The sequence below is a fragment of the Cryptomeria japonica genome, chromosome 2 (assembly GCF_030272615.1).
Source record: "Cryptomeria japonica chromosome 2, Sugi_1.0, whole genome shotgun sequence".
NCBI classification, from domain to species: Eukaryota; Viridiplantae; Streptophyta; class Pinopsida; order Cupressales; family Cupressaceae; genus Cryptomeria; species Cryptomeria japonica.
Genome location: NC_081406.1, coordinates 341,685,283 through 341,698,808, shown reverse-complemented (window position 1 = coordinate 341,698,808; position 13,526 = coordinate 341,685,283). Strand labels below are relative to the sequence as shown.

The 13,526-nt window shown below is 38.0% G+C and overlaps 1 protein-coding gene across 1 annotated transcript in view; it reads left to right on the top strand.

The window, feature by feature from the left end:
- LOC131065224 (protein FATTY ACID EXPORT 7) overlaps positions 1-3,787 on the top strand; it is a 69,531-nt gene extending 65,744 nt beyond the window's left edge. Inside the window, exons 2-3 of the mRNA XM_057999673.2 lie at positions 2,859-2,993; positions 3,316-3,787. Coding sequence (XP_057855656.1) covers positions 2,859-2,993; positions 3,316-3,458 — 278 coding nt within the window. The 3' untranslated portion in view covers positions 3,459-3,787. The remainder of the gene's footprint in view (positions 1-2,858; positions 2,994-3,315) is intronic.
- The last annotated feature ends 9,739 nt before the right edge of the window (positions 3,788-13,526 follow it).

The following is a 13,526-nucleotide window of genomic DNA, read 5'->3' as shown; positions in this document are numbered from 1 at the left end:
TAGAAAGTTGTCCAAATTGACCCAAATCAATTGCAATCATCATCCTTTTTCCTTTCTAGGCACTTTGACAATGTCTAGACTCTTTTCTGACCATGACTTGCACAAACTAACTCATGACTTTGAAAATTCAGACCATTCAAAATTGACAAACTTTGGCAATACCGATGCAGGAAGGTCACAAGGCTCTAACAAAACCCTAGAAAGTAGGAAAAAGGGAGGGCCCCCATTCTCAATGGGGTGATGTGTGAAAAGGTCACAACAGGTTCCACCTAGGCCATGGATTTGAGGGAGTGAGGGAAGATTGGTGATCTAGGTCGTGGATTTGGGGGCGTCGAGGAAAGGTTCCTTACTTCCACATTGGGTTGACCACTTCACTAAATGCCTAAGTAGATCACTTCAACTCTTTCACCAAGTGTAGAATGATTTGCTCGTAGGGTTGACTTGGTGTTTTCTTCCTCCTTCATCACCTCTTAGACCCTGATTTGTCTTCATCAAGCACTTCATCTCAGCTGATTGCTCATCTCTCTCTGATCTTATCATCCTCTATTGAGGTACATATTTGTTTGAGGATTATTCAATCACCTCGAGCATCCATCACGGAATTCATACCTTGACTTAGCCATTTATTGCCTGAAGGTTACATTCTGAAGCCTTACTCAATGAAGACCTTGACTCCTATCCAATACTCAAGCACTTAGAGCTGAGAAGACTCCAAAATTAGTCTGGAGGGGAACCTGACTGCTGCTAGACTGCTTGACTTGATCACATCCTGATGACAAAGGCATTACATTCCCTCACAAGCAAGAGGTTAAAGACTAAAGAAACTACTGCCAAGCTAGACGACTAAGCTAAGACAACTACGCTACCAAACAAAAAGTGGGGGTTCCCATTTGCAATGGGGCGATGTGTGAGAACGTCACAACAGTGTCCAGACAGTTTGATCATTCACAGAAGTAGAATATCACATCTTAAATGGAGTTGTCTATGAAGCAATGTGGTTATGTTACATCTTGATAGGAACGAGTGTGCTTGAGAACCATCCTACAATTTTGTTTTGTGACAATAAGGTGCTGAAGTTTTTTTTGTGATTTAGTTTGAGTGCACTAAACTCATTGAGGTTTAATGCCACAACATCTGCAAGCATGTGAAACAACAAAATATTCAGGTCCAATATTATTCAACTTAAGAGCAACATGTTGACATATTCACCAAATCATATGCAATAGTGAAGTTCGAAGCGATTTGAACTTCTTAATTTGTACTCTTGAGAAAATGATGTAATAATAGGGATTGTTAGAATATAATATCACATTTAAATGTTTACATAATATTAAATAATACTAATATTTCATTGTTATTGTTTAATATTGAATAGTTGCTGGTTGGTTGGATATTTGATTGGTTACATTTTAAATTTTAGCCAAATATTTCATTTGTATATACTGCAAACTTCTTTGAATGATAAAATTACTTAATGTTTCTCCCAATTTTATGAGTTTTTACCATATCCTAATTTATTTTTAATGGTTCTGAAATTTTTAGTGGAAAGCACATGCCTCAAAATATCCAAGTTTGATGAATATATTATTTGATTTACATTTTGGGCATTATATACTAGTATGGTCCAGTGAAAATGTTTGCCCATTCATCTAGTTCACATCACCAAAAGTTTAAAATATTTGGAATAATTGAGCATGAGAAATCCAAGTTAGAGTTCTTTGAACTTTTGACGTATTCAAGGCAGATGCCTCCAAGAACACGAGTAAGCAGTGGAGAGCCAACACACTTAAAACTTGAGCCATGGGTGACATAACACTGAAATGCAACCAAGTATGTAGACACTGTGCATACCTATTGCGTTAAGGTTTTTGAGACAATTTTCACAGGTGTTCATTTTTGACACATCTACCCGATTGCTTGTCTTTAATCCACTGTTACATACTTTATTGATGACAGTTATTAAATTTTTGATCTCCTAGGATATTTTTCATGATGTGATTCAAACTGAACAGCTTAAAAGTTTGAAGCCTTTAGCCACTCTAGTGCTTTTTAAACTGTCAATTTTCAAAGGTTCTCATTTTTAAAACATCTAGCTGATTGCTCGTCTTTGATCCACTTTATATACCTTGTTGATGACAGTTATAAAGTTTTTGATCTATGACATTTTTCATGATGTGATTCAAGCTGAACAGCTTAAAATTTAAAAGAGTGAAGCTTCTAGCCACTTTAAAAAGCCAATTTCCCAAGGTTCTCATTTTCTATTTGTAAAACATCTAGCTGATTGCTCGTCTTTAATCCACTTTTATATACCTTGTTGATGACAGTATTAAGTTTTTGATCTCATATGACAAAGTCAACAGCTTAATAGTGTGAAGCCGCTAGCTATTCTAATGCTTTTTAAAACTTAGGCCACCTCAATGGTTTATTTAATTCTAGAAACTGGTATCTTAGGTGATAAATGGAGAAGAAGAAATCTTGTAATAATAAAATGTGTCTGTACTTTTAGGCATTGGGTTCCTTGGTGGCTAGAAAGATCATCAATCAATTGAATCAATAACAGTTCATTCATTAGTAAAACAGTCATGTGCCTGTAAGTTGTTTTGGCAACTCAATAGAGGATGCATACTACTGGTAGCTTAGAATTAGATGGTAATAAAGTGGTAAAACCTATGGCAGAAAAATATCAAAGTTTATTTGCTGATACTTGATTTGTATTGCTTTCAGGACTAAGAATAGCCATTACCAATGTTGAGTTACCCTTGCCATTAACATTTTTCCTTTAATTGACTAAACATGCACGTAAGGGTAAAATGTATTATTGATTTTCTAAACACAATCTTCCCTTTATTGTTGCTCAGTGGGTGGACTTATGGGCTATGTGAAAAGTGGGAGCTCTATGTCACTTATATCAGGTGGATTGTCAGCATCAGTGCTTTGCTATGTACATACTCAACTTCCTACAAACCCAACATTTGCTTCGTCAGTTGGGCTTGGTAAGTGCTGTCATGGCATCTCTTTTTTTGTTCTTTGTGTTTTTGTTAGTTTTTTATCGTGGACTATGTCATTCTTGCACATTCACCTTAATAGTCACTTGCATTTATGCAAGCTCTTCTCTCTCTCAACACCCCCTTGCCCCCACACACACACATAATATTGCTTTTAGCATTGACATGCTAATCTGAAATCAGATTTTACAGGAATTTAATAGTGTGTGTCATTTTTGGCTGGGAGTTATTAGATTAGTCAGTGTAAGGAGATTAATAAACTCTTCAGAAAGTTCCTTTGAGACTATCTAAGACAAGTGTTTTATTTCAGGGATCTCAGCTGTTCTTTTGTTTGCAATGGGAGCACGTTTTAAGAAATCTGGAAAGATTTTTCCTGCAGGTGTGGTATCTGTGGTCTCTTTGGTCATGGCTGGTGGTTACCTTCATGGTATTCTACGCAGTTCCCATGCATAGAGTAGTTACAAAGACTTTTTAAAATGAATGCTATGCTGCTTCTTTTGAGATTTTGATCATAAGTAACACTATGTTTTGTCTTTTGTATGCTTGGCTCTCCCAAATTCTTTCTCAAGCATGCTTTTGAACCTTACATGTAGTGGAGTGGGGTCCAAACATATGGAAGGATTGAGGTTCCAATATTCAGTGCTTGCTGCCTATATAAACTGTCTTTTTCAGAAATCATTAGTTTTGATTTCTAATGTCTTGAGTTTTCTTAGGTTGCTTCTTGATGTACTCAAATGAATGTGTTACTTTTAGTGGTAATTTTCTTTCTTATTTCAAGCTGAGACTAGAACTTCATACATTTTTCTAATGCCCTTTTTTGTGATTTTACTCTGCCAAATGACTAGTCAAATTTTATTTGTTTTTGCTCATTTATTACATGTTCTGAATAGCATGCTGGCCAACTTGTGTATTCAGCAAGCTTAAGATACCCGCATATTAGGTAGCTCATTGGTTAAAACCAGTCACTTAGAGATGAGGGATACAAGGGCACGAATGTGAACATCATTTTAGAGCAGGGTACAAGAATATATAAATAAGGTTATATTACATTGAAATGCCATTAAAAGATACAGGCATAGGCACAGAAATCCCACTTTTAAATCTGAGTTTCCTAGTGACTATGGTTAAATCATAACAAGTTACTCTACCACAAATGGATGTGAAATGCATTGTAAAATGGAAGTCATTCACTAGATTATTCTCTAGTACTAACTCTGCTCAAATGAGGCAAAACTATTTTGTACTCAAGTTGAGAAGCATTGCCCCCAATTTATTGGGACTTGTGCTTTATTGTTATATTGTACGACCAAAGGAATTTATTTTGTCAGATTCACCGAGAACTTGTACCTGACATCAAGTGTTGGGAATTTGGATGTGCCACACCTAGGGAGTTGGATGTTTTAGTTTATATTGGTCTTTTAGATTTGAATGTGGGACTCCATTATTAAAACCCCAATACTTTTTTTTTTGATCGGTTAATACAGCATTATATTGAATTTGGAAAAAAGAGTACATTGTTTGCAAATTTTCATAAAACCATTCAAAAAACCACCCCCAACCCTGCTACACCAGCAAAAACATACTAGCCTTCCATTGCCCGTCTCATCGACATTACAAAATACAAAATGGGTTTTCCCTTATAGACAAATTTACAACACCTAAAAACTGAAACCATATCAACTTGCCTCCCTCACAGCTTTGCCTCTGATATCAACTATCTCTTTTTGAGCAACCATGGGTTCTATTGTTTCTGGAGCATCTCTGTGGCTCGAAGACTCACTAATCTGCAGTGAGTGAACCAACTTCATCTTTGTCGAGCCCACCGGCCTCCTGCGTTTGTGCTTGGAAGGAGAAGCTTCAGCCGTTGGTGACACGATCTCAACATGCGGCCCCCATTTCACAAGTTCATCCCTGATGCTTTGTGTGTTCTTTGCTCTCAGGTAATCTTTGACTCCAGCCATTTCAATCTGGGCAGAAGCCCTGCGTACCTCCTTGTTGCAGTTAGCACTCCAAAGGAGGAAAGGCCTCAACAAAGGAGCAAACTCGCTCACGTGGAGCCAATCTATGCTAGGGCATACAAAGCCTTCACCATTCCTTGCCATCCCAACAAATCTCTCTAGACCCCGACACCACTGCATCTTTACACAATTGTTCATCAACCAGATCGTTGTCTTCTTCGATTCCAATTCAAAGTACCATGCCAAAAATATCGTGGCAATGCCCACATTTGTTCGGTAGAACCCCAATACTTTTATTGCTTGAGTGCATTATGTTTGAATTTGGGTTTCAATATATTTTTCAAATATGATCCTTTATGATCATTTCATAAATTATGGTTTCTAAGCAATTTTCATTTCATACCTGTGTCTGTGTACCATATATTGAGACAGAATGGTACTGAACTCAACACATTCTCTCTTTCTATATATAGATATGAATGATTGTGAAGGAAAATAACTTTCCCTAAGCATTAACCCAGGCAAAGTAAACAAATGCATACAAGTAAGCATAAATCAACCTAGATTAATTAATTTTAGAATTGTAGGAGTGAAAATTGAACAAGTAAGAATTTAGCTCTAGAAAGGAAGATGAAGAATGACTCTATTGTGCTAAAATCTGATCTACCTTGGCACTTAAAACTATTCCACTATATGAAAAATACCTTCGAATTGCCATTTAGTCTTCTTCTATACATTTTTAATCTGTACTTGTAGATCACTTCCATGTGGATTTGATCTTGCTAGTTGCACACTTTAGCTTTGCACTCCACCTAGGGGAGATTGCTTGATCACAAGGCTTGTGTTCTCGTAAGTCAACACCTTTGATAGGACCAACTGTTCTGGTTGTGGAAATGATCAAGGGCATCAATCTTCACATATGTAGATGCTCTAGGATGATGCAATGCAAAATTAAGTTCCTTTTAAGGGATCCAACTAAAGTTTTTCTAGCATTCAATGATAAAATAAGCAATGGAATGCCCTGAAATGCAACTACATACCAATACATTGTGCAAATTGTGTGTTTAATTGACTCATGAGTCGTAATGCTTACTGAAGAGTTGGCCAAATTTCAATATGAATTTTGGAATTTTAGAGGTCAACTATGTGGATGTGAAATCAATTCTACACCTACGAGAATGGCCTAATATAATAGAGTGATAAGATCCAAACAAGGAATGGATAATTCAAAAAATGTAAATAGTATGGAAGAATGTGTAAGAATGGATGAAGGGAATGAATGTTAAATCATGGATGTGGCAATAAATATAAATAGCATGGGAGAATGTGTAGGAATGGATAACATATGTTTAGAATGGGGAATGTGTGTAAATGGGGATGGGTGAAGGCTAGGAGAATGAGCCCAATATTAGATAGGATTGTGTTATTTACCAATATATAATTTCATTAACATATTGTCTCAAAATAAACATAAAACTAAATAAGAATTGACATGGATATAAAAATTTCACCATTACAAGAATATTATAATAAATACATTTAAAGAGAAAAATACTCAACATACATTAATATTTACACATATATATCACGTGTCTCGGTGTATATATTATAGAAGCAATTATCTTTAAAATATCATGATACATTAGATATATCTTTTCTTGGCAGATTCCCAAAGTTTTTCTTGAAAATATCATGATTTTGTCAAAATATCTTTGACCATGACTTTGGCTGAAATTTTGACCATTATATCATGATATTATTGGCAACATATCATTGTAATATCACAATACAAGCATTAGACTTGTGATTTTTTTTTTCATCATTCTTCTCTAGAGCTTTTTTAAATGGGTTATACTCCTTGACCAGTGTAAGTTGCTGTTAAAGATTTCCAGTTTCCATTACTGAATAGTGGTAAGATCTATTTCAAGGGACAATGGCAATTATTGCTGTCATTATTTAAAAAATTAACTCATCTACAATTGTAAAGACACTTGATATAATCAGGTTTGAAAACCTTGTGAATATTGAACATTATTATTGTTATTGTGATGAGTGATTATCTTTGTAGGCTTTGATAACGGTGAACCATGCTGCCATTATTGATGATTCATTAGCATAGTCAATACTAGATAAAATTCTCAAATGATTATGCTATCGTTTGACTTCTTGTCATTGTTATTGAACCATATATGTTAGTGTTGTTGCTGACTTGCTACCATTTCTACTTATCAATAGCTATTGTCATTGTTACTTGATTTGTAGACATAGTTGTATTATTGAGGTAATTGCTTGGGAATGCTTAGTGCTACATATTAGCTGTTAAAAATGTCGTACCAGTTAGAAATTGTTGTCATCATTATTGTCTTTTGGCATATAATTATTCTTTTGTGTTTAGTAATCTTATGATCACATATCAATAGCATTATGTCATCATTGTGATTCATCAATATGATGTTAGCATTGCTACTTGTATTGTGATCAATTAATATGGGTATTAACTATCAACACTACAAGAAATATTGTTGATCAATATGATTAACGTGAAACATTGTTAAGGCGGGACATTCTTGTCTTGAAATGCTTGGTATGATTGTTGCCACTAACTATAAACTTAAGAGGTATTTCAAGAGGTTAGGGAGATTGATGTTATCATCTATAGTTACCATTTTGTGTATAGATTAGTCTATTGGACTTGATAGTTAAGCAGAATGGGAGGGTTAATGAGTCCTATTACTTTAATTGTGTTCCATTGCATGAAGGGTTCATTATCATTCTGTCAAAGTTATTTATTAACATTGTTTTTGATTAAGGAAAAAGCAGGTTTTGAAGGGGCCCCGAAACCCTTTACAAGTAGAACTTAAACAACAAAGCTACGAGAAACAGAAAAAAATAGAACCACAAAAAACCAGCAGAAAACCGAAGAAAACCCCAAAAAGCCCCATAAAGCCAGCAGGCCTTCCAGCATTTAGATTTTTTCCAGGGTTTTAGCCAGGGTGTTGCTGATTTCATACAACTCTTTGATGTTGTCTTTGAAGTTAGGGGGATCCTTTGTTGAAACAACCACAACTTTCTTGATACTGGCCCTGGTTCTCTTCGCAATGCTGCCCACCGAAGTAGCATCACCGCTTCCAGTCTGGATGGTTTCTTCCTCCAGGTCAAGATCCACGACCGGTTTAGGAGTGCAGGTATGATCAACGACCTTGACGATGTCCTCCAAGTTTTTAGTGACAGCAGAGAGGATACTTGTGATAACTCCCATCAGATTTTTCATCGCTTCTTTTCCCTCTTCCAGCGATTTTACCTTATTTTCCATTTCCTGCTTCCAATTGATCTGCTCTTTGTTTTCATCCTCCCCTCTTTTCATCCGTATTTATCCCTTTCTTATCTAGGTTTTTCAGGGTCTCATAGGTCCATCTATCGAAATCCATTCTAGCTTCAGAGAGCTTCTTGAGGTTATCCAGGATAAGCCCTTTACTAGCACTTTCCTTGTCCTCGCTATCCCTATCTTCAGTTAGGTCCTTCTCAAAGTCTTTGTTCATTTCCTTCTCAGAATTCACTCCGGTTTCCTCGTTATCCTTGGGATTCGCTTCTTCCATCAGATGGCTATTGTCCTTACCAGGGCATTCGCTGAGGGTAGGGCTTTCTTGACCAGGCTCATTATTGCCACTTTCTTCCTCGTTACCCAGCTCCTCGTCTTTCCAGCTATCTTCACCGTTGGAGTCGTCCATCTCCATTCCGTTGCTTTCCTTAACAATGTCCTCTGTTTCCAACTCAGGGACGCTTTTCCTTTTTTTGCTGGAGGACGCCTTCTCCTTGCTAGTTTCTCTCTCTTCCATTTTTCTCTTGCCCGGAGAGGCAGAAATCCTCTTATTTTCTAGCAGGGCAAGGGTTTTGCAATGCTCATAGATGAGGAGCAGAAGCTCGTAGTGGAGAATCGGGTTGGAAGGGTTAATCCTGTGTTTGTTGAGGGACTTGGAGAGGGACCGAAAAAGGTAGTAGGGCAGGGATACCTTTTTTTCGTGTCTGAAATGGTTTAAGAGCACGAAGTGGTAGGTGTGGGCCCTGGAGAAACGACTTTCAACCGTGATGTACTCCATAATTGCGTTCAGAACTCAGCGCCACAACTTCTTGATGTTTGCAGCTTCGTAGTAGCCCCCAGTAGCCTTGCCAATTTTAGCCCTCTTTCTCTTTTCGCGGGAACAAGTTAACCGCGTTGTTGGAGACTTTAAGGTCTCGAAAGAAATTAAGCTCAGTGTGGGGCATTTCGGTCACAATGGAAATGAGCCCAACGTCTAGCTTAAACTTAACTCCATAAAGTTTAAAAGAGCCATTAGACCAGTTTTCGGAAATCTTGGAAACGACTAAGTTAACCCTATCTTTGTCATAGTCCTCAAGCTTCTCCATGAAGCTGGTAAGAGAGCCCTTCTCCAATTTCGCCCAGACTTTTGGCATCGCTTTCCAGGTCGACGTGTTGTCTGGCTCTTCCCGCCTTAGGTCTCCTCCCATCTTCAAATACGTGCTATCTGCTCTGTTTCTCTGCAAATTATAACCTTCTTTCCCAATGTTGCTCAAGTTTTCGAATTGAATAACCTAGAAAGCGTGCGGCAATTTATTAGAGATAATAGAAGATCTGCCGCAGTGCCAAGTAATGATGGCCTTTCTAGCAAGGCATAAATGATGCTTTTTACTTGTCATGATTAAATTGTACTTCTCTTCTCGTATAACTGTCCTTTCTAATGAACTCTTTGATATTTAAATTGAGATCCTCCTTGTGCCAAATCATTTGAGAGTTAGAGTTAACTCCAGTATTTGCTAAACAATCCACAACGTTGTTTTGCTCTCTGAAGGCATGTTGAATAATAATTTCTTTGAAACTGGCGATGATCTCCCTAGCTTTCATGATGATATTTTCAATAGACCATGAAGGCTCTGATTCCCCCTTTAAGCATTTTATAATATTAAGTGAATCTCCCTCAAACTATATTTTATCATAATTTAGATTTTTGGCTATCATTAAAGTATTCAAGGCGGCAGAGGCTTCAACAAAATGGCTAGTTTGATTCCCTAGAGGACCAACCACCGCCTTAAGACAACTTCCAGCAAAATTCCTGACAATGCCCTCATATCCAGCTTTACTCGGATTCCCTTTAGAGGCCCCATCAAAGTTAGCTTTAATCCATCCCTGCGGAGGAAAACACCAGACTAGACCTTCTCTTCCAGTCTCCTTGCTAGTAGTAGTGGTAGAAAGGTTCCACCTGTCTTTAAAATCATCTTTAGCAGCAAGTCCCTGATCAGTGAAGTAGAGGCATTAAAAAATACTCCTAAAGATTTTATCTGCAACCACTTCAGGAATAGCCCTTTTATCCCTAAAAATCTTCTTGTTGCGCTCTTTCCAGATATTCCAGATAACAATTGGCAGAGTAAGTTTCTCCGTCTCCACAATTTTAGGATTAGAATTAGGGCTATGCCATTGAAGCCAGGTGTCACCAAGAGAGTTCGGGAAGACCCAGCTCAGGTTCCACCGGGTAAGGATGATTTTCCTGATATCCTGGCTAAAAGTGCATTGATTGAGAATATGGCAAGCTGTCTCTTCTTCCCTGCAGCAAAGAGAACACCTATTAGGAAAAATAATACCTCTTTTATGAAGATTGTCCAGGGTTAATACCTTATTTTGGATGAAAATCCAGAAGAAGATATTGACCTTAGGAACTAACTTCTTGTTTCAAACTTTAGCCCAGATGGGAATTTCTTCCACCAGGACATTGTGTATAGCCACAACAGAGGAAATAGAGTATTTCCCATCCAGAGTTTCCCTCCATATCAATCTGTCATCTTTGTTGTCTTTAGGGATTTTAGCAGAGAAAGCAATTTGAAGGAACTTGAGTCCCGGACACTGCTGGCTAAAATCAATCCATTTCCCATTTCTCCAGTAATCTCTTACCATTTCTCCATACCTGCTTTTGAATCGGTCTTTCCAATCTTTAAGGATTGGGATTTCCTCCAAAGGTTTATCCAGGATCCATCTATCTTCCCAAAATCTTATTCTCCTCCCATCCCCAAGGTTCCAAGTTCTGCTAGCAGCAGCCCAACTTTTAGCTGATTGCACAATATTCCATATGGTGGATCCTTCAACATTAAAAGAGTTGTCAAAGAATTCTTCCTCAGAAGGTTGCATATAGAGATATTTGTTTTTCCAGATAGAGTTCCATTCTCTTTCCTCCCCTTTGAATCTCCATATTTGTTTGGCTAATAAAACTTTATTCATAGAACCAATGTTCCTTAAGCCCAGCCCACCTGAGGCCTTAAGGGAACAAATTTTCTTCCAGGCAATAAGGGGAATTCTGTTTTTAACTTCCACTCTCGACCAAAGGAACATTTTTTGGATTTTTTCAATGGCTTCCGCAAACTTTGAGGGGATTTTGAACAAGCTAAGAGCATACACAGAAAGATTTTGGAGAAGTGGTTTTGAGCAGAGTGATTTTACCTGCTTGACTTAGGACAACCCTTTTCCAGCCAGCAAGTTTTAAGTTAATTCTGCCAATTAGCTTGTTCCAGAGGGAATCCTCAGGCTTGAGACACATAGGAAGCCCCAAATAAGTAGAGGGAAACTCAGAGATGTTGCAGCCAAGAATCCTACCAATCCTTAGTTGCCTTTGGACCGGGGTATTGATGAAAAACAGAGAGCTTTTATCCTAGTTGATTTTTTGGCCAGAGGCAGATTCATAGGTATTCAGAATAATCTTCATATTTTTAGCTTCCAAGATGGTGGCTTCCCCCATGGTAATAGAGTCATCAATGAATTGTTCATGAGAGCAAACAACATTGGATGAAGAAGGTTTCAGACCCTTAAGATTGCCATCTTCCACATTTTAAAGGATGAATCTACCCAGGCATTCAACAAGAATGGTGAACAGGATAGGGGATATGGGGTCCCCCTGTCTGAGACCTCTAGAGCTTTTGAAGAAACTGGACGAGGAGCCATTAACAATAACAACATAGGAGGAAGTTTCCATGAGTTGAGAGCAGAGCTGAATAACTTTGTCACCAAAACCAAACGCTTTCGTGATCTTAAGGAGAAACTGCTAGTTCACTCTATCAAAAGCTTTAACCATGTCTAACTTTAGGAAGAATCCCTGGTTATTCACCACTTTCAGGGAGTGGATATTTTCATGAACAGAATTAATGGAGTCCAAAATCTGTCTTCCGGGGACAAAGCCATTCTGCTAGACAGATATAATCCTTAGAAGAATTTCCAATAACCTGGAAGTCAGAACCTTGGATAAGATCTTGTAGACAGAGTTACACAAACTGATGGGTCTAAACTTGTTAAGAGAATCAGCTCCGGGGATCTTTGGGATTAGGACAATGAAGGTGGCGTTCAATTCCTTAAGAAGTCTTCTAGAGCCAAAGAATTCCTTAACACCATTGCATATGTCGGCCTCCACTATGAGCCAGAAATTTTGGAAGAAAAACACGGGGAAGCCGTCTGGACCAGGGGATTTATCACCCTGAAAGGAGAACACCGCCTTTCTGATTTCCAGATTAGAGGGAATACGGGATAAAGGTGGTTGTCAGCTTCCGACAGGATAGGAGGGATAGCTTGTAAAAGGGTGTTTTGCTTGCTGAAATCCAGGATATCCACATCACCCAACAGGGTGCTGAAATGCTCGAGAGCTTCCTTCCTAATGTCACAGTCCTCTGTTAAGATGCCTTTATTGCAATTTAGTCTGGATATTCTGTTGGCTGCCCTATGCTTAAGAGCAGTTAAGTGAAAGAAGCGGGTATTTTTATCGCCTTCCTTCAGAAACAAGGTTTTGGATCTTTGTCTCCAGAAAGTCTCTTCATTAGAAATGATGGAGTGGTATTTAGATAAAAGATCATTTTCAGCCATCCTAAGATCTTCGGTCAACCCCACCTCTTGGATTCTATCCTGAACAGACTTTATTTCAGCTTTGACTTGAATTTTGTTCTTGAATATGTCCCCAAAAAACTCTTTGTTCCAGGTTTTAATTTTGGTTTTTATGATGTTGAGCTTTTTGGCAATTCTAAAAAGAGCCTTACCCTCCACTTCAGAGTTCCACCATTCAGCAATGCAAGCTTCCAGAGAAGGATGGGAGAGCCAAGCTTTTTCAAATCTGAAAGGGAAGTTTCTCTTTGCTGAAAAAGAGTTGGCAGTAAAGGAGATGGGGTAATGGTCTGAACCAATTTTGATAATAGAAGCAAGGGAACAACTATACTTAGAAAACCAGTCAGGAGAAATTAAAGATCTATCAAGCTTGACTTGAATCAGATCAGCTCCGGTTCTTCTATTGGTCCAGGTGAAATTGATGCCCTGGAGATCCACATCAATGAGAGCTTGGTCATTAATGAAGTCCATGAGGTCTTGTTTCCCATCAAGTTGTAAAGGGATACCTCCCATCTTCTCTTCATCTTTGAGCGGGGTATTGAAGTCTCCCATAATAATCCAGCTTTGATCAGCAAACTAGAGTTTGTCAGTTGCAAGGCTTTTCCAATATTTAGCTCTTCCGGGTTTGGTATTAGGCGCATAGACATTAGATAGCAC